The 22,249-nt window shown below is 43.6% G+C and overlaps 1 protein-coding gene across 1 annotated transcript in view; it reads right to left on the reverse strand.

Annotated features, from left to right (window-relative positions):
- Positions 1 to 22,249, reverse strand: part of HMCN1 (hemicentin 1) — a 206,510-nt gene that overhangs the window by 122,149 nt on the left and 62,112 nt on the right. The window contains exons 11-17 of the mRNA XM_068141310.1: positions 16,436 to 16,711; positions 6,155 to 6,296; positions 5,436 to 5,563; positions 4,104 to 4,217; positions 2,818 to 2,976; positions 1,880 to 2,074; positions 715 to 813 (exon numbers count right to left, since the gene is read on the reverse strand). Coding sequence (XP_067997411.1) covers positions 715 to 813; positions 1,880 to 2,074; positions 2,818 to 2,976; positions 4,104 to 4,217; positions 5,436 to 5,563; positions 6,155 to 6,296; positions 16,436 to 16,711 — 1,113 coding nt within the window. The remainder of the gene's footprint in view (positions 1 to 714; positions 814 to 1,879; positions 2,075 to 2,817; positions 2,977 to 4,103; positions 4,218 to 5,435; positions 5,564 to 6,154; positions 6,297 to 16,435; positions 16,712 to 22,249) is intronic.

Genomic DNA, 22,249 nt, shown 5'->3' on the forward strand with positions numbered 1-22,249 from the left:
CACTACATCTTTTAAGCCACCACATGGTTTCTCTGATGGCAGATGGACTCCATCCTTGTCCTCTCACAACTGTATACGTTCCAAAGCATTATTTTTCCTTTCACTGCCAATTGGCCAACTAAGGTAATAAAAAACTCCTTAAGAACACAGCTATTGTCAAAGCAGTACATTAACTGTATTCTTGGATCACTAAGTTATAGCAACACACTGACCTAAGCAAGTTCACTGCTGTTTCCCACCCCCTCAAACCTTATCATTAGCACTCAGCATTCTGGTGATTTTTCATTTCTTAATAAATTTACTTAAGAATAAGAAACAGAAGAGAGAATAAATCACTTTTTTAAGGTTCATGCTATCAAGTGTAGATGGAACTAATCCAAATTAATGTAGCCAGTCAAAAGACAATGTTCTAACATGCAGTGTTCACTGAAACCAATTGAAAGTCTTCTGAATCAGTTTGTGTGGATGACTACATGTATGTAAATACAGAATCATAGAACTGTTTCATCTGGAAAACAGCTTTAAGATGATTGAGCCTAATCATCAACCTAATATCGCCATGGCCATTAAACCGTGTCCCCAGGTGCCATGTCCACACCTTTCTTGAACACCTCCAGGAATGCTGACTCCACCACCTCCCTGGGCAGCCTGTTCCAATCCATGACCACTCTTGCAGCAAAGAAATTTTTCTTAATACCCATTAACCAGACTTACCCAGTCCAGTTACAGTGACTGTGACTGGCCGTGACTGAATCCTTCCAAACTGGTTTTCAGCTTCACAGATGTAAGTTCCTTCATCACTGACCCACAAATCTAGAGGGAGGAGAAAAAAAATAAAAAAGGAGATTTGATTGTAGCAGCTGAAATTACATTGAAATTTTTGCAATACCTGGATAACCTTTTTTTTTTTTTTTAATAATTCATTTTAAACACTAAGTTTTGGACAGATCATCCCTTTCTATCTGTCATCAAGTGAAGAAGCAAGGACTGAGTCAAAAAAATGACTATAGCAACAACTGAGTATGAACATTGGAGTGAAAAAAATGCATTGTATCACATATACGTATATGAATGATACTTTTCATCACTGTATCCACAGTAAGAGAATAAGCTTTACTGTAGAAAATACTAATATGCATAAACAATATAAGGTAGGACACTACATATCTACATGCACTGTCATATAGTGCACTGGCTATGGAATATTGCCTACTACAGAGAACAATGTGTGCCTGTGTGAGCAGACACCCACAAAATGGCACATAAGACAGGAGTTCCTGCATTGTATGTAGAGAGGAATTACTTCACCTAACACAACTGTGTCTAGAAAGGAGGGGAAAAAAGGCCACAACACAGAGTAACATCACTTAATGCAAGGGTGACTGAAAATCTCAAAGCAACTGAAATCACAAAGCCGCTTGCAGACTTTTTAGTTATGAACCAAATTAGGGCTTGCCTAAAACAGTGAGTTTAAAAACAATTCTCTCAAAGAAAATGCAAACCCAAAACTCTATGGCTCCTCAGTATCAAGAGAGACCAGAATCCACATACAAAGTTGTGGAGGTTCAAAGCCTGGAAGTGTTCCAAGCCAAGATGGATGGGGCCTTGAGCAATCTGGTCTAGCATGAGTTGGCCCTGCCGATGGCAGGGAGTTGGAACGAGATGATCTCTTCTAACCCAAGCCATTTTATGATTCTATGTTCTACAATACATTGAAATAAAGGTGTAACAATTTCTCTGAAGAAGAGTGAAAACAGTGATCAAACAGATGAATTCACAGGCTCGTGGGAAAACAAACTGCAATATGAGAACTTAAATGTTTTGCCTATGTTAGATTTCCTTCTGGAATTTTCTTTGTAAACAACTTCAGTCTACTTACTGTTAATAGAAAGAGCTCCTGTCCTGAGCTGGCTGATGGAGCTAGGTGTGAATGGTCTGGAGAAAAGGGCTGCACCATTCAGCCGCCTCCACTTCACCTTTGGTTCTGGGTAACCCTGAACATAGCATGGCAGTGTCAGGTTTGAGCCAATGTCTGCAGATTCATCACTGGGCTCCTGCGTGAAAACTGGGGGAGCTAGGAGGAAAAAAGCACATAGGAAAATCAGCTGAGGTTGTGACATGACGTTTGCATTCTGCTCACACCATTTAGACCCATTATCCATGGTCATTCTTCTAGAAACAGAGTCCCTACTCCAGCAACACCTTACCAAAGCTGGCTTAGCCTTGCATGCTTTGTCCTTACAATGGCCAGCTCAGAAGCGTGCTAGTGCTATACATCTCAAAAAATTCTGAAGATACAATCATCCCCACCACACAAATATTCATATTCAAGTGTTAGAGTTGCTAAGTTCCTCATCTCCCTCAAAGAGTGGGAATCACTGCTTCAGAAAAGGCATGTGCCTGACAGGAACATGCACTTAACAAGACATCATGTGTCAGGCCACAAGCAGTTAGAGTGAATTAGGACAAGAGGAGAGGAAAAGCTAAGTTACAATAACCTTGCATAGCAACAGCTAGTATAATATGTTCATTACTAATATATTCTCTGCATGAGAACTACATTACATTGAGGTCTGAAGAGTTTCCTCCTCCTCTGGCACTCTCTTCCTCCTCTTAACTTCAATGCTTTGCAAAAGAAGAGTGAAGAAACAGACAGGATAAGGAAAGAGCTTAGCAAATGCCACCAAAAAGGTGTTCCTAGCACATGCACAGACCTGAATGCATTTGTAAGAAAGATTTATCTGACCAAGGCACCACTGAACAGATACAGAAACACCAAAATGAGAGAATTTCCTGCCTAGATTGCAAGCTACTTACAGCCAACATCTAGAGTTATCCTTCCAGAAGCTCTCCCTGCATCATTGGTAGCCACACAGCTATAGTCACCAGCATCCAGGTCTTGTGTTTCTTGGATCTTCAAAAGACCCCGATGAGCATCAATACTGAGAAATGCTGAAGCCCTCAACTCTAAGTCACCTGAGTCCACACAGAGAACAAATAATGAAATATAACAGGGTATTCATCAAAATGACTCCAAGTTTGAGATCAGCTCACAGTACGGCCATGTTCACCCAACAGACGAATGCCCTGACTCCCACCTAGCTGAGTGGAAAAATTCATTACTGCATCAGACACGAGCCCTTGTTTATTGTTGCACAAGGGGAACACAAACCCCAGTAGCTTTGGACAGAGAACTGCCACTAGGAAAGCACATCAGGCTGTGTTTCTCCTTCCCAAATGAGAGGCTACATGTGGTGGCCACACATCTGCCATCTCTATATCAAGCTAAGAACTCTGCAAAACACAATAAAACAGCTCTGCTATGTCTCAAGTTCAACAGGAGCCCCAATACTGATGTGTAACATTAAGAATTGGCCCACATATACTGCCTGGGAGGAGTATCAATGCCCAGTGATTCCTGCTTTCAAACAAAAGCCATCCATTAACTACAGTGAGTTCAGAAGAAGCTTCTTTTGAGGTAAGGTTATTTGCAAGCAGATCACAACGAGTTTTGGGCTTCCCTCCAGCCACTGTCAGAGCTGAAATATTGACCTAGATAAGCTGTTGGCAGTATCTACCTATAAAGATTCCTGGTTTTCCAGACTATCAGAAGGCAGGTTCTTTATACAACCACACACAGGAGTCAGCTGTTTTTTTTCTGGTACATGGGATTCCCTGAGTCCCCTTTAACTCTGTAACTTTGCAGCTCTGATATCAAATGTATTGCCTCACTGCCAAAGAAATTGTAGGAGACACCTCCGAGTTTCGGAAGAAGGAACATACTCATATTCCCTAGGTGTTGCAATGGGAAAAGCAGATCTTTATACCATACAGCTACACATTTCCTGGCAGAAGAATGAACCTTGATGAAGCAGGCAGGAGGATCAGCTTTTTTTTCATTTATTAGCAATGCCACAGTACATTCATTAACTGTGTTTAAACAGGAGCATGAATTTATGCCCTAGAGGTCAAGTTCTGTTTCTTCCAGATGCAGAGAATTTCATAGGTCAGTCACTAGTTGAATGTTACATAAAGCTTTTGAGCTCATTATTCAAAATATTTCTGTGAGTGTAAATACACCAAACACAAAGTAATAAGTGCACCTTTAAACCATTTAACTTGGGGATGAGGGATTCCAGTTGGTTTACACTCCATAACAGTTGTGTCTCCAAGAGCAACCAGAATTTCGCTTTGAACTACAGTCAGTGTAGGGCCCTCTAAAAAGAAACAACAGAGAAAAATGAGCTCTTCATCCAAAGCATAAACCATTTATAAGAGACATACCATGAAAGACTACTATTTTCTCTTGCTATATGGACAAATATTTGCATTAAAAGGTAAACAGGCTTAAAAATCACATAAGGTGACAGATAAGGAAAATCTTCCTTGCTGTGAGGGTGCTGGAGCTCAGAGCAGCTGCTCAGAGAGGTTGAGGATTGTCCTTCTCTGAAGAGATTTCAAACCCACCTGGACACTGTGATCCTGGGCACCCTGCTGTGGGTGCCCCTGCTTCAGCAGGGGGGTTGGACTAGATCCACAGATTGCGCTTTGACCTTTGAGGGTCTTTTCCAACCCTACTGCAGTCAGCAGGGAGACCTCCAACTAGTTCAGGCTCCTCAGGGCCACATCAAGTCTCATCTTAAATGTCTCCAGGGACAGGGCCTCGATCACAGGCCTGGGCTACCTGCTCAAGTATTTCACCATTCTCATTGTAAGGAATGAACTTCTGATGTCTAACTTAATTCCCTTCTAACCCTCACCATGCTGGGGTTCTGTGACAGATACTGGGAAACACAAAAGAGTAAAGTCTGGTCCAGAGCCCCTGGATGATACAGAGAATACACAGGGTATTTAAGGATAGATTCAGAAAAGTTTTATCACTTAGAAAATAAGAAGATTAAGCAGTCACTATGCCTTCTCCAGTTAGATGTTGGTCATTAAGAATTTTAGTCCTCTGCTATTAATATATTGACTTGAGCTTGAGGAGGGGAGTTTTAGACTGGATACTATAAAGAAATTCTGCACAGTGAGGGCGGTGAGACACTGGAACAGGTTGCCTAGGGAGGTCATGGATGTTCCCTCCCTGGAGGTGTTCAAGGCCAGGGTGGATGAGGTCTTGAGCAACCTAGTCTAGTGGAAGGTGCCAGCCCACCCCACTTTGATTCCCAGTTTTAGGCATTTTGGTGTTTTGTTTTGTTGCTGTTTTGTTTATTAACAGCATAAGAAGAAACACTAACCCCCAAATACCACCTAACAATGCTACTTAGATTGGACAGAAAACAAAAGGGACATTTGTGAGCTGTTCAACACCTTTTCTGAGTGTCTGTGAAATTTCTATCACTATGTTCTGTGTGGTTCTACTAATTTGAACAGTTCCTCCCTGACAACACAGAAGTTTACTTCCTTCATTTCATGAGGTTGGTTCCTTTACTAACCAATGTACATAAGGGTGGATGTCTGCTTTTCTGTCCCAGCTGAGTTACTTGCCAAGCAGCCATAAATTCCTGCATCTCTTGCAATTGCCCTTCTTATGATTAAGGTGCCTTCTGGGCTCAGTCTGTACCTGGGAACACACAGGGAACCGACCAACATGGTTAAAGAAAAGAGAGTAACAGTTACACCCACACTCCAAGCAGCACCAGCGTGGCCAGATGGTTTATAAACAGGTATTGCTGTTTGACTTTTTCTCCAGGATAAGGAATAATATCAGTATTATATCTGCCACAATGCATTTTGTGAAGTGGCCAAATTCATCCTGTGAAAAGCCTTCTGAAGAACAGAACGAAACGCAACGAAAAATTTCTTTGGTGGGAGGGTTCTGGAGCCCTGGAGCAGGCTGCCCAGAGAGGTTGTGGAGTCTCTCTCTTGGGAAAGATTCCAAACCTATCCAGACACTGTGATCCTGGGCAGCCTGTTGTGGGTGACCTTGCTTTAGCAGACCCAGGGGTCTCTTCCAAGCCCTACCATGCTGGGATTCTGCGATTTCCATTTTAGAGATGAGGAAATAGAAATTAAAGGATTATGAAAGCAAAAGTCAAGGTTCTATTTTCAAAACTCACAGATTCCCATGGAAGAAATATTCTGAATATTCTGCCATTCCTCAAAACTTCTTTCTCACAGAGTAAAAAAAGAAAAACAAAGCTCTAGGACCTACCTGCTTGAACCAACAATAAACATATCATTGTGTGTCCATACTACTGTTGGCTTCGGATAACCAGTTGCAGAACACCTGATAGACACTTCAGAGCCTTCTGTAAAAGTCTGATTCATAGGTGAAATGACAACCTTTGGTGGTTCTAGTAAGAGAAATTAAAGCCAGCAATTAAACATAGCCATTCAGAAAACATTTAAAGATTATAATAATCACTTTAGTCCCATTTTCAAACAGCTCTATAGTAAGTAAACAATCCTCATAAGGGTCAGAGCCCACTCATTTGCTCACTTTCTCATGATGAAACACGCCCACCCTTACAAAAGTTAGTAAGTCAGGATTCAGAGATCAAAAGAATTCATGTCTGTAGTATTTGCTTTGGTCTGAGATGCAGAATTTGAAGCTCCCAAAACCTGCCAGATCCATACAAAGTTCACCAACATGATCCATCAAGGTGACAAAGCCTTGGAAATATATCCAGTTCTGGGGTCCCCATCGTAAGTGGGACACAGAACTGAGTGAAAAGTCTAAGCCCTACCTATTCCCTTTGGGAGAATAAAAGCAGCTAAATAAATGTATCAAGAAGTACCTTGAATCCAGGGCTGCTCTGCACAGCTCTTTTTTCACTAGCTTCAGTGGGAATTACACCATGCTATAGGCTGAGGTGCTGTTTGACATGTTTTCATGGCTGCCTAAGAGCCAGCACACATGGTCTGGTTACGTGTGGCATCATCCACCAAAAGCAAGATGAAGGTGTGATGCTACACAACCTTCAGGCAAACAGCATCAATCTTTCTAGTTCAGGCTGTCGCAGCTCAAGCAGAAACAATGCAGAATGCTACTGTAAATGGCCTTCTGGAAGAATTAACACTGTGCCCCTTTCATTAGCATCGCAGGGAGGAAGATTTTCTGTGTTGTAATACCTTTTGCTTAAAAAGCTGCTAAGTAAAAACCACAGTGTTTCTGACCTGGAGAGGAATCCCCCTGCAGATTTATGCTGCTTCTAGGACACAAACAAGGCAGGTTCTGCCTCCCTGCAGGGCAGAAAGACTGCAGAGCTTAGTCAGCAGGTTTTAAAGCAAAATGGCCTTAAATCACAGAACTTAGGAATCAATTTTCCTCCCCACAATCTCATCACAGTTGAATGACTGACAGAAAATGAACTAATGGGAAATGGAGTTTTAAATGTTTAAACATCAGATTAAGAGCACAGGTAAGAGCAGCAGGAGGCCTTTTACATGGAGGGGTTTAGCAAGACTAGTACAAGTTTAGGAAGCACAGGTTGGCAATCTGTAGATGTTACCAACTGAGACACACTGCTGACTTCAACCAGGTGCCTGTGCCTCTAGCCGGTCCCATTTCACTGGATAATATGGACTAGCACATCATAGCAGCAATGCAGGGGAGTCCTGGGGACACAAGACATTTTATTGTCTGCCACAATCACAGCTACTATAGAATAATTTGCCCTGTAGTACATCTAACTGAAGATCAAGGTTCTCAAGGAAAAGGGCAGGTTTGAAACATACTTGGTTGTAACATCAGTATACAAGCCATAGGCACAACTTTGATTTACCCTTTTTAAAAGATCTCTATTTAAAATATTTGCACTGTGTCTTCTGTTTGAGTTTCATAACAATTCATAACTGTTAGTGCTTCATGCAACCTGATCTACATGCCCCTGTTAAGCAGATAAAGCCCCTCTTTTCAAACAGAACTCTTGTGAGGAAAGATTTTTGGTGCAGCATGGCACCTGGTGCTCTGGGGAGCAGAACTACAGCTGCCAGGACATGATGACTCAGTTTTCAGCCATTAGCCAGAGGTGTGAGCCTGTAAAGGATTCTGAGATCTGCAAGTAGAAGTGCATGCAAAACCACACAGCTGTACTGCCAAAGACAAACAGAAAATTAAACAAACAGCAACCAATTTGCACACAGTTGCAAAACTGCAAACACAGATGCACAGAATGCCTTTCCTTTCCTCAATTTCTGCCCATTAACCTTCCCCAAGTTCATTAGTTTTTCACTTGTAGATTTAACAAAAGAGCTGCAGAGTCCCGAAAAGCCCCTCCTCTATTTCATAACAGGTCTAAAACCTCTGAGCTCCCAGAGGAAAGGCACCAGGGGAAGTCTCAGAAGTACTGGGATTAAATCCAGATGCAAAGGGGCAGGGAGAGGCAAGAAATGGATGTAAGTTACAGGATAGTGCACATCATGAATCACTTGAGGACAACTTTCACAGCTATTTTCATTTTGTTATAAATCCTACCAAGAGACACTGGGAGATATCCTGCATGCTCTGGTCTTCAGGAAGGTATCTTTTCATGTGGATCTTAAGGAACTGTTTGTCTCCAATGGCAGTTAGACATCCTGATTTAGCAACACATATTGCCCACACAGTTATTTTCACACAATGAGGACACCTCATCCCTGGAAGTCTTTGCGACTAGGTTGGATGAGGACTTGAGTAACCTGGTCTAGTGGAATAAGTCCTTGCCCATGGCACAGGGGTTGGAACTGGAGGAATCTCCTGAACTGTGGCTGGCTGTGTAGGCCTTCCAGCAAATATCTGGGTAGTTAAAGTCCCCCAGAAGAACCAGGGCCTGCAATTGTGAGGCTGCTGTAAGTTGCCTGTAGAAGGCCTCATCAACTTCATCAACCTGATCAGGTGGTCTGTAATAAACACCCACAACAGTATCAGTCATGCTAGCCTGCCCCTTAATTCTCACCCACAAACTTGCCCCTCAGCCACCCCTGGGCTGAACTCAATACTTTCTAGCTGCTCTCTCACATAGAGAGCAACTCCACCACCTCACTTGGTTGACCTGTCTTTCCTAAAACAGACATAGTCATCCATGGCCACACTCCAGCCATGTGAGCTGTCCCACCATGTCTCTGTAATCACAACCAGATCATAATCCCTCGAGCACAGGTGGATTTCTACCTCCTACTGTTTATTCCCCATGCTGCATGCATTGGTGTACAGGCATTGCAGGGAGCAGGCTGGGCACACCAATTCCACCCTGCTGGGGTGGGAGGCCTTCTGGTTTTCATTAGTACTGGAACACTGCCCCACTGGTGCAGGCCCAGCAATAACCCCCATCCCCTTCGGTTCTAGTTTAAAGCTCTGTGAATGAGCACTGCTAATTCTTGTCCCAGAAACCTTTTCCCACCACGAGAGAAGCCTTCCCCATGTACAGCCATCCATCCTGGTGTACTATAAAACCACTCACTGTCCAAGAACCTGAAGCCCTGCCTATAGCATCAGTCATGGAGCCAGGTATTTACAGATTGGATTCTTTTATTCCCTTCTGTATTGCAGCTGGGTACTGGAAGTACAGAAGAGAAAATTACTTGTGCCCCAGACTTTTTCACCAACTGTCCCAAGGCCTTGAAGTCTCTTGTCACTCTCCTCACACTACAGGTAGCAGCTGCCTGCAATGATACTAACTGAAAAAAGTTAATATACACAGCTGCAAAACTCAAGCTACCAGCTAGAATCAGTGAGACCAGATTTGCCCCTCCTTAGCCATCTTGTTTTCTCGCTCCAAGGCCAGGAACCAGGCAGGCACATAGAACAGGTCTTGTATGACATCTCTTTTGCTTCGGTTCTCCATACCTCAGGGAAGCTGTAAGTGGGCAGGAGAAGCACAAGCTCCTTACAATGCCAATTTCCTTCAAGGCTGTAGAACAAAATCTTTTGAAGAACATAGATCATGTGTGTGAGGCTTCTGAAGAGCCCCAAGGTTTGTGTGAGGACTTCAGCATCTAAGGCAGTCACACTTGTAACCACCATTTGCCCCAATATTCATTAGGAGCAGTAAAACTTTGCATGAAAAAGGGACAGCAAACACCAAATTTTTATTTCATACTACATAAAACTGCACTTTTCACCTGCTGCTAGTAACCCCAAGCTCATTGTCAATAGTTTTTCACTACTTCCTGCATGTTTGTTTTTTTTTTCTTTAACCAAAGCTTTTTCCCCAAAGCCACCCTGTAGATGGTATTTGTCTGAATAATTGTATCATAGTATCATAGTATCATTCAGGGTTGGAAGGGACCACAAGGATCATCTAGTTCCAACCCCCCTGCCATGGGCAGGGACACCCCACACTAGATCAGGCTGGCCAGAGCCTCACAGGCTGGCCAGAGCCTCACTGAATCAAGGCTGAGAGGCCTAGGGCTGTTTAGCCTGGAGAAGAGCAGCCTGAGAGGAGATATGATCAGCAATCAGCAAAAGCTAAAGGGTAGGGGGCAAGAGAGTAGGGCCAGACTCTTTTCAGTGGTGCTCAGCAACAGGACAAGGTGCAAAAGGCAGAAATCAGAACCCAGGAGGTTCCATATGAACAGGGAAAAAAAAAACTTTGCTGTGAGGGTGCTGGAGCCTTGGAGCAGGTTGCCCAGAGAGGTTGTGGAATCTCCTTCTCAGCTCCCTCAGCTGCTCCTTGTACGCCAGGCCCTCCAAACCTCTCACCAGCCTTCTTGCTCTTCCCTGGACACCCTTCAGGATCTCAATGTCTTCCTAGTCTGTGGCATCCAGAACACAATCCAGCACTCAAGCTGTGGATTCACCAGAGCCATGTACTCCTGCTGGACACCCTGTGTCCTCCCTGGGCGTAAATTTCCACTATGATGGAATTCTCAGGCAGAGAATTCCCATTATATCCCATTTTATGAAATAAAACACACATAACTTGTCACTCCCTTCTCAACAGGCATCCTTGCTGGCCATCTGATTTCTATTAAGTTTAAAGCACATTTTACCAATATGCACTGGAATTCCTATTCCATTTTCTATTTTCATTCACAAGCCAAATGAAAGCAGCTTAGGTGAAATATTGCACACAAACAGAAAAACTGTCAGAGGCTCCTGTGTGAATAGCAAGCTGAGAATGGATTTCCCGCAACATAAATAACGATCAAAACACTCAAGAGGGATAAACAAAAAATAACCTTCATCATTAATCAGCCAGTCACATTCATCTCTACTTCTGGCATCAACCAAGTGAGCCCAATTAAAAAGGAATATTTTCTTTGGACATCGTTATCTTGCTTCACTCACTTGCCAGCTCTCTCGCCTAGCTGCCAAGTTCCCACTGCTCTCCTTCCTAATCCAGCCTCAGCCATGCAGAGGCACAGGGTGTGCTGTCTGGAGTCATCCCTTGCCCTGGCACTCTGCAAATGTGACAGTCTAGCACAAACCATGGACACCTCTGCTCCCATAACTGCTTATGCCTTAGCTCAGGTAAGTGACACACAGCAGTTACATTCATGGGTGCTCCTGTGAGACTCTTCCAAGCACAAATTCAACATCTTTAGCATGGATCTATGTGAACAAATCCGGAGCACCCTGTCCAGCTCTGGGCTCCCCAGTTCAAGAGGGACAGTGGAGGGTCACAAGCACAATTAAGACACTGAAACATCTGCCTGACAAGGAAAGGCTGAGAGACATGAGGCTGTTTAGCCTGGAGAAGAGCAGTCTGAGAGGGGATCTTATTAACATTTATAAATATCTGAAGGATGGGTGTCAAGAAGGGACCAGTCTCTTTTCAATGGTGCCCAGTGATAAGACAAGGAGCAATAGGTACTAACTGGTACCCAAGAGGTTCCATCTGAATATGAGGAGAAATTTCTTTGATGCAAGGTTGCTGGAGCCCTGAGGCAGGCTGCCCAGATAGGTTGTGGAGTCTCCTTCTCTGAAGACTTTCAAAACCCACCGGGATGCATTCCTGTGTGACCTGCCCTAGGTGACCCTCCTTTAGCAGGGGTTCGGACTCATTTCCCAGAGATCCCCTCCAACCCCTAACATTCTCTGATCCTATACACAGATCTCAAAGACTGACATGTTTCTTTCTGCACTGTCTCTTTTCAGAGAAAAGAGAAGAGGAAACAGAGGGAATGAAGAAATGGATTATGCCAAGGAGATAATTTACCTTTTGCCAATCTATGCCATCTCTTCCCTGGAATTACCCCTGACATAAATACATTTGGGCTGCTCGTTCAGCTCAGGTTTCTGCCCTTTGGCTGAAAAGTACCTAAGTGTTATTACTGCTGAAGTCAAGCCAAGTCACTTACATTGTCTCCTGAATGATTGTTTTCCAACTTGGAGTTCAAGCTGTTATTTGGCTGAGAACTATCCACAGCAGCTCCCTACAGCAGGCAGCATGCTCACATCTTGTCAGGTGGATCAGTCCCACATACCCCTGCTGCACAGCTCATGTAGTTGACTCCACTGACAAAAGATCACTCAGCAGACTTACAACAGCACTGACACTTCTTCAGGGCCCTTTATATCTTAGGTGAGCAGGTGGAACACATCAAATGTGCACTCATTTCTTTCAGATGTGGCTCAGAGGCTTCTTGTACTTCAACACTAACACTGATGACTAGTTATTTAACAGCACTAATTGTAAGCAGCTGCTAAAACTGCATTGCAATTGTGATGGTGATACCAGACAGGCATTTAACATTTTTTAAAGTGCATTAAATAAGCAGGCAAAGGAAACCCACCATATCACTGAGTCCAGAAGGGACCTCTGGAGATCATCCAGTTCAACCGCCCTGCTAAAGGGTCACCCACAGCAGCTTGCCCAGGATCACAATGTCCAGGTGGGTTTCGAATCTCTGCAGAGGAGGACACTCTGCAGCCTCTCTGGGCAGCCTGCTCCAGGGCTCTTGCACCCTCACAGCAAAGAAGTTTCTCCTCATGTTTTTCCACCATGCCATGGCCAGAGCAGTAACTACAGGATGTATGAATTTGTTGTACCTGTACATTCAGATCAAGTATACCCAGGTGGCACGGTGCCCTGCATAGTGCTCATCGGTGAGCTTTGGTGCGCAGCAGCTATTACTTGATTACCTTAGATGGTTCCCAACAAGACAAATGCTGAGTGTTGACTTACTTCTTGTTAACAAACTGCAGGAATTCATCATGTACTGAGATGACTAAACTTAAACATTTCTACTAATCACCACTGTAAACACAAGCAAAAGCTCTAAAAGCCTCTACATACTACACAGCTGTGTTGGAGACACAAAGGACAGTTGCAATCATTAAAAGAAGTGCTTCATTCTCTTACTCATACCAGCACACAAGCAAACTACCATAAATATCACATTGAGCATCACCTGAATTCCACAGAGCTGGGGTTTCAGTATGTATTTGAAATCTCCTCAGCATGCATACTATTTTAAGTGGGGACAAAAAACCACTGCAACAACAAAACAAAAACCAGAAGGCAAACTGCAGCATAGGCTGCATCAAAAGCAGCATGGCCACCAGGTCAAGAGAGGCAATTCTGGCGCTTTCCTTTGCTCTGGTGAGACCTCGCTGGGATTACTGTGTCCAGCTCTGGAGCCTTCAACACAGGAAGGACATGGACCTGATGGATCAGGTCCAGAGGAGGGCAGTGAAGATGATCAGAGGGCTGGAGCACCTCTGCTACAAGGACAGGCTGAGGGAACTGGGATTGCTCAGCGTGGAGAAGAGAAGGCTCCAGGCAGGCCTTCCAGTACCTGAAGAGGGCTACAAGAAGGCTACAGAAGGACTGTTTCCAAAGGCCTGCAGTGACAGGACAAGGGGCAATGGTTTGAAATTAGAGAAGAGCACATTTAGATAGGATGTTACGAACAACTTTCTGCACCATGAGGGTGCTGGAACACTGTAATAGGCTGGCCAGGGAGGTGGCTGAGGCCCCATCCCTGGAGATATTCAAGGTCAGGCTTGACAAGGATCTGAGTAACCTGATCTAGTGGAGGATGTCCCTTTTCACTGCAGGGGGTTTGAACTAGATGACCTTTGGAGGGCCCTTCCAACCCAAACCATTCTCAGATTCTCTGAAAACATCAAGCTACCAAAACATACCCTATCAATCCAAGCTGCTAAATACACACATAGCAAACTATTATTTTGCCTACTAGACTGGAACAGACCGGAAAGAAAAAAAGCTTACATGCTCTTGGAATTTCTCTCACATCAGTGAGACATGTATCATTGAAAAGTTTACAAGACCATCAATGTTTCACACTCCTGGCCAATCTCTAGCCTCACCCAGCTGCAATATGCTCCTGACAAATTACAGGAAGGATCTGACAAAGCAGAGAATGCCCTTATAAATTCCACATAAAAGCAATCTGTTGGGAGGACTTGAGCGATTCACACTCTGAAGCCACAATTTAACAAGGTCCACAGATGAGGGTGTACTTTAAAGGTTAGTCAGAACACTCAGAAAGCACTAATATGATCCTAGAAGGCTATAAAACTGCATTCAGAGACATTTCAGACTACTCTGAGCAGTATCAGAACTCCAGAAACAGGCAAGAGTCTTAAACGGGAACTTTGTCTAGCTGTGGGACAGTTACTGACAGAGTTTAGCATGTTCTGAACGCAGAACACGCAACTGGGGGGGAAAGTCAGCTCTCACTCAAGATCTCAGTTTGTATTTGTACAGCTGGCACAGAAATCAGCTGAATGTTCTCTTTCAGAAACAGCAGCACCAAACTCAAAGCTTTCAAAATAAGGCTTTACTACAATCCACTTCAGCATGTCAAGCAGATGCTGGGTTATTTTTAGAGCTACCAACATTCACTCGCTGCCTTAGCTCCTACTCCAGAAGGAAAATGGGGATGAAAGCAGTGTTTATTCTCTCATGATCCAAAATTCAGAGGTCTTTCTGGAACTGTCCCAACAACAATAAAAGGTTTCAATATCAATTTAATTTGACATTCTCAATTGCTTTGCAGCTACACAAAGCGTGAACCATCTCGATCTATTAACAAGACTTCACATTTCCTCTCTCAGAATGTTAAAAGTGACAACTCTGCAAAGCTCTTACTCCTTGCACATAGAGACCCTTTATACTGTGGCTGCCAAATACAAACTGTTTTTTTAAATATACTACTCCAGACTCTGTCAAGCAGTGCAGGTCATATATGACACAATCACACAACAGAAAATCTGACAGAAATACTTTTGTCGCAGCAAACCAAAAGGATCACAACTAACAGCACACACAACCATCCTGATAGCGTTCAGCTCCTGCATATAGCTATTGAAAGGCTGGCAGCAGATTACTTTTTCCAGGGGGAGGCAAAAAAAAAGAGAGGCAGGCACTACTGCAAAAAGCTGAATTCAGCTGCAGCTTAGTGTTCCCTACATATTTATTCTAAGCACGTTCCCTACGGATCTACGGATTTATTCTGTTCTAAGTGTATTCCTTATATATTTACTCTGTTCTAGGCATGCTCCCTACTTATTTATTCATGTTCTTATTTTGTCTTTAACCAGAAATGAAAGAAAGTACAACTCAGACTCCCAACTGAGCCTGTCTAAACTGTCCAAGAGGGTTATCTCAGACATATTTCAGAGCTGTTCACAATAACAGGACCAGCCAAAATCTAATTCCCAACTATTTGATATAACAATTCTATGTATATAAGTGATTTGAAACTCAACATTCTGCTGGGGCAGCGGGAAACTTCTTTAGCTTTACCATAAAAAATTGCCAGAAGCAATCTGGTCATTGTGTTAAAGCTCCCAGCTGCTCTACAGGGAGGAAAAACTAGATCCCAGGTGGAGCTCTTCTCTGGATGCCTTTGACACACTTGAGTGCCTCCATGGAAGAAAATCCTGCAGAATTTCAAACTAATTTTTCCAAAAGTATGGGGAATTGGAGTTTTTTTCATGTTTTTTTACATTCATCCTTGCTAGAAATTTAACAGTTGGAGAGGCACTGGAACAGGTTGCCCAGAGAAGCTGCGGAGGCTCCAAGCCTGGAAGTACTCCAAGCCAAGGTGGACAGGGCCTTGAGCAACCTGGTCTAGTGGAAAGTGTCCCCGTCCATGGCGAGGGGGTTGCAACTACATGATTTTCAAGGTCCCTTCCAACCCAAACCATTCTATGAAATGTGTTGCTAGCATGAAGCAACAGCACAGATCTAGACCTTGTTTGGTCTCACCCATGCTGTCCCAGTCCTGACAGATTTTTCATGTCCATCAAATCTGGTCCTTTTTAAAATCATGATTAGTTTTTATCTTAGCACTATAAAACAGATACAAGAAGAAAGAAAAGACACAGAAAAAAATTAGAAGTACTATGCTATCAAAAATATTCCACATAGCCAGCCATAAAATTTCTCAAAGTAGAGGCTGGACACAAATACCAGGGAGTGGTGGGAGGGGGGAGTGTAAAAACCTAAAATAACATACAGAAGTTACTAAAAGAGACAGCTCACAAGACAAAGAAAACATAAACCACACCAGGTTTAACATGCAGCTTCCTCCTTACCTTGCACTGTAAGGAAAACAGATGCTGTGGTGGTTCCCCCCTCATTAGCAGCAATGCAGTCGTACTTGCCAGCATCTGTGAGCTTTACAGCCTTCACCTCTAAAGACAGGTTGCTCATCATCCTCATCCTGAGGGGCTCCTTAAGCCTCACATCCCTGCCATTCCTATGCCAGGTGAGGTTGTAACGCACGGTGCTTAATGTTAGGCAGGTCAGGATGGCTGCTTCACCAGGGACAACTGTGATGTTATTTGGAACCTGAATCATGGGTGGAGGCTCTGTGTAGAAAAAGCAGAAAAAAGAGCAAAACCATAGGAGAATGATTTGGGAACTATTACTTCATGGGTGCATTCCTGGTAAATAACTTCAGTACAATACAGTGTAAAAAAACCCAACACAAAAACTAATATTGGTTTAATCTTGAAAATCATAGAATGGTTTTGTTTGGAAGAGACCTTTAGGATCATTAAGCCCAACCATTAACTCAGCCCTGGCAGGTCACCACTAAACCATGTCCCTCAGCACCACATCCACACAGCTCTGAAATCTCTCCAAGGGGCAGCCTGTTCCAAAGCCTGACCACTCTTGCAGAAAATAAATTCTTCCTCATGTCCAACCTAAACCTCCCCTGGTGCAACCTGAGGCCATTTCCTCTTGTGATAGGATTTGTTACTAGGGAGAAGAGACTGACCCCCTTCTGACTCCAACCTCCTTTCAGGGAATTGTAGAGAGCCAGGAGGTCTCCAATCAGGCTCCTTTTCTCCAGGCTAAATAACTCTGGGTTCCCCCACTGCTCCTCACAAGACTTGTGCCTTAGACATGGCTGATGCAGAACCCAGGGCAGAATCCCAGTTTCCTGATGCTACCTGACAGGAGCTTACATCATAAGAACACACCTGATTTCGGTCAAAACTACCGTATCACACAAGATGGAAGCTCACATCATGTATGAGAGAGGATACAGGACTGTGTTACTGTGATCTTTGAGCTCATCTTGCACTGTGGAAGGTCAAGAGTACCACAGAAAGAAAAGGAAGAGACAGCAAACACCACCAGGTCCCACAGTCTGATCTCTGAGGTGGAATCTGAACTACACACCAGATTTTTACAGGCTGTGTGTGAAAAAGAACATGTCTCTAGCAACTTCTTCTTACAGCAACAATGAAACCAAGTCAGAAGCTGCTAGTTTATGGGCTGTCAAGGAGCAACCAGCAGCGTTTCAAAGTTAGGCCATCTTAGACTTTGCTACTGGTACAGACACAAACCCAGTGGGTTCCAGATATGGCAGGGAAGCTGTTGAACCATGCAGAGTGATGGAGGAATTTGAAGAGGAAGTGAATCAGTGAGAAGCAAAGGGGTGAGTAGGCAAAAAGGGGCATCAAAGGAGCCTGTGGCATGTTAGTGCTCTGCCTGCTCCTGATCACCAATCTGTCTTGTCTTCCCAATAAATCTGATGTCTGTGTGTGGTGGGCTGAAATTCTGCCTCCCCAACATTAACTTTGTCAGACCAACTCAGCTGGAAGTCAATGGAAGCTGTATTTACAAGCAAAACTACACTCTACAATGGAATGCAAAGAATATGTACAAAATATACAGTATTTACAATATCATACAGATATTTACAATTAGCAAACATAAAAAAACCCAGTCAGAGACCAGGGAAGCCATTCCACTGCCCCCCTGCCACCCCCATCCCAAGAGAGAAAGGAGCAGACAGAAAGCAGGGGTTAGACTTAACTAAAACAACGCAGCCAAGGTCAGCCAAAAAGCAGGTTAATCTCTCCTGAGCAAAGCAAGCAGAGATCAGAAAAGAGAAAGAATTGTTTTGGTACAGCCAATCTTACAGCAGATATTTCTCCAATGAATTTGTTTAGAATAATCTTTAGTTTTCGTTTTTACACCCAATAGTGATTTATTTATATTTTTCTACTTTCCTGCTCAAAATCTGTAACCAAATTTTAAAGGCATAGCCTAAAACCACCACACTGTATCAGCTCACTTCCTGCTCACTTCCTACTCCTTCTCTCTGTGCGTCCTGCAAGAACTAATTGCCAGCTACTGTGGGGACCAGTGTGAGTAGACTGGGTGCCAGCAACTGGAGTCAGACCACAGGGTGTAGCACTCTGGGACCAGAGTCTGAGTACCAGCTACTGGAGCAGGAAAGAATCTGGAGCAAATCTGGACCTTCCCCAAAACAGGTGTGTGGTTGGTGTGTGCAAGTTTCTTAGCAGACTTCAAGCTGGAACCGTTGGCAAGAGGATCAGGGCAAAAGGTACTGGGGAAACAGAGGGGTGTGGCAGTACTCAGAGGATCTGCAAACACACGTGGCTCTAGAAAGCAGCGTGTGTATGCTCTCACTAGAGAGTTTCAATCCTTACATCCAGGAAGAAGGATGGGAGGTGGCTCTTCCATGCTGTGCAAAAATTCCTACACATAGCTGCTGCTGAAGGCAGCCTCCTGTCTGTGGCAGCACGTGGAGTTGGCTGCATCACTGTTGCCCTCTGTGTCTGCAATACCTGCTCAGCTTTACCACTGACAAATGTGTAAACAAGAAAGCAGCAGCTTCCAAGTTTTGGGACTGAGACCCTCAGGTCCCTTGAGTTCATGGGTCTGAGCTCCCACAGCCAGATAGGAACAATTCCTGGGCTGGAGCTGCTCTAGGCAGCAGCCACTTAGGACACCCCTTAACAGTTTCCACTGAAATCTTAGGTAGATTTCTAATATTTTCCATCCTCTCTGTAGTACTTTATGTTGTAACTTTGAAACCCCAATGCTTAAAATAGGAGCAGTCCTTCTGATGCTTAGAATCACAGTATGGTTGGGATTGGAAGGGATCTTTAAAGATCATTTAGCCCAAGCCTTCTTTGAAGGGCACGGATAAAGGAGACAACATTTAAATGCTGGAGAAAGAAAATACACTACATATCAACTGACACATTACAAGCATATATATATTAAAAGCATATATAGTTTGTGAAAAAGGAAAGTTTACAATGAATAATGCTCTTTGTGGGATGCTTTAGCAGAAATATGACAGCTGGGAGAGCTGTGAGGATAACAGGGAATTAAAAAGTCTGTATTTATTAGGAGTGAAAGTTACTTCTAAGCTCAGGGGCAGTCATAACTCCTCCTCACTTTAAGTCTCAGATGGGGTCACAGATGAGGTTCACAAGCTTTATGCTACATCTAGATGTGTGCTGAGGGACATGGTTTAGTGGTGACCTGGCAGTGCTGTGTTAATGATTGGACTCGATGATCTGAAGTCTCTTCCAACCAAAACAACTCTGTTCTTCTGTCTCTGCATAGCAGTGGATCACTCACTCTGCATGCTGGGTGTGCAGCTCTGCTCCCACACAAACATTGCCCCTGACAGCAATCACCTTTAGTAGCAGAACTGGGTATTTTAACACATGCAGAGGAGAGGCAAGAAAAGCTATGCTTGCTTACATAGAATGGAGCTCCTCCTCTACAGTTTAGGCTTAGGATTGGTTGGCAGAAAAGACAAATCCTTTCCATGGGCATCTCACCAAGTGTATTAGTTTAAAAAAAAGAGAGATGAAGGCCAGTACAGAACCAAAATCCTGTCTTTTGATTACCAGCCTGGTGGGGCACATCTTTTGGGTGATACCAGCCCCTTACCCCAACAGTGCACACGCACAGAGCAACCCCCAGCCAGACTCCAAGCTGAACTCGGAGCACTTCTTCACTGGCACTTCAGTTAAGGAGCCTGCAAAAAGCTAACAAGCCATTTGGTATTTTAAAGATTTAACATCAGTAAGACAAAGGCAAACTCCAGTGTTTGCTTTTTCTGAAGCTAGAAAATGTTGGCACAGCTCCAACACTTTTCACACAGCAGCTGACAAGATGGATTATCTGTGATACACTGTCTGTCAGCTGGGCAAACTAAGGAGGCTTGAACAGATTGTTTACTTTGCTTAATGAAGACATTTCAAGTAATTTTCTTCCAAATATTTGTATACAAGGATTTCAAAGCATCTCCCTCACATTAATCCTCTGTATGGCTCAAGACAGAACTAATTACTGATGTTTACATAGTGAGTCAGTCTCAGTTGCTCTCTCAGCGCTCTGTAAATAAGAAGATACAGGAATTTTTCCCCTCATCACTCTTGACTTTCAAGTGCTACCAGTATCACAAGGAAAAAGTTAGGGTTCTCTCTCAGTTTTCCCTGGAAGCATGGCTGTAACTTCTACAACTACTTCTAACTCTCTACAGCTCCCTGAAAGGAGGTTGTAGCCTGGTGGGTGTTGGCCTCTTCTCCCTAGTAACAAGTGATAGGAGGAGAGGAAATAGGCTCAAGTTGCACCAGGGGAGGTTTAGGTCATACAGTAGATTAAACTTCTTCACTGAAAGGGCTCTCAAACACTGAAACAGGCTCCTCAGAGAGGTGGTTGAATCCCCATCCCTGGATGTGCTTAAGAGATGAAGAGATGTGGTGCTGAGGGATGTGGTTTAGCCCCAGGCTTGGTAGAGTTAGAGAATGGTTGGACTTGATCTGAAAGGCTTTTTCCAACCAAAATGATTCTGCAATTCCAGACCAAGAATCTTTGTTCCCACAACTTCTGGGACAGAATATAAGCTTCTTGATCTCCAAAACATAGTTTAAAACAAGCATCTGGGAATGCCCCATCTGCCTGAAGGATTTTCATAGACAATCTATGAGTGGTCTAGAGTTAAGCTTGGGTAAGCATGGATATAACTGCCTTATTCTATGAGTACTTTCTATAACTAAATGGTAAATTTGAGGAGACTAATATCCTGTTTGTGTAAGAGTGTAAATGATAACCCATTTCTTTACTGAAAGGGGTCTTAAAAGCTGTCTTAAAAGCTGTAACAGGCTCCCCAGGTTGAATCCCCTGGTGGTGATGGACACAGTTTAGCACCAGCCTTGGTGGAGTTAGAGAATGGTTGGACTTGATGGTTCTCAGAGGACTTTTCTCAACCAAAACAATTCTGTGATTCTAAGAGGGCTGTTTCTGTACAAATATTGCCTTGCATGAAACCAATGGTATCACAGTGGTTTCTTTGAATTTGTCATACTACAGGGAAAGGAAGACCTTTGCCTGGAAAAGAGAAGAACTGTTCAACTACAGAGTGGGTTATTTCAGAGAATACAGAGTCAGAGTCTTCTCACAGCACACACACACCCCAGAAAAAACAAAAACCAAAGAGAGATGAGAGTCTGTGGTCAAAACACACAGAGGGGAAAATTCTGACTAGACATGCAAAATTTTACTTTTCTACTTGCTAATGGGTAGTTAAGCACTGAAGGCTGCCTGTGGAACTTGTGAAATCTTTATCCTAGGAGAGGCTCAAAGTGTGATTGGATGAATTCCTCAGAAATGCAATCAAGCTTGGAAGTTAATTCTGCTTTGAGCTGTGAGCTGCAGCAGGTAACTTCCACAGTTCCCCCAGCCCAAATTGCTTTGTGATTCTACAATTCATAACCCAGGTAAGCCAACCTGAATTAACTTCAGCTGCAGTGGTTTCCCTAGAGAGGAGCAATAGCTTACACTTCTGCATGACACATGGCTGACCAACACAAACAGAAGGCTACAGCTAATGGCTTTGTGTTTCAAAATAGGAATTATTTTTCCCTTTCCTCCAGACTCCACAGCACCTGTGAAAGATGAAGTGACAAAATTTGGGTTTCATCTACCCATCCACAGACAGAAATAAGCTTTTCTTCTTGACTTTTTTCTACAGTCAAGGTAACAGAAGAGAAAATATTTCCACCACTCCACATTACAAGAAAGCCCAACCCCACCCCCCACCCCTTCCAGGCATCAAGGTGCTA

This window comes from Melanerpes formicivorus, unplaced genomic scaffold (genome assembly GCF_026170545.1).
Source record: "Melanerpes formicivorus ecotype bairdi unplaced genomic scaffold, bMelFor1.0.p_v2 SCAF_7, whole genome shotgun sequence".
NCBI lineage: Eukaryota > Metazoa > Chordata > Aves > Piciformes > Picidae > Melanerpes > Melanerpes formicivorus.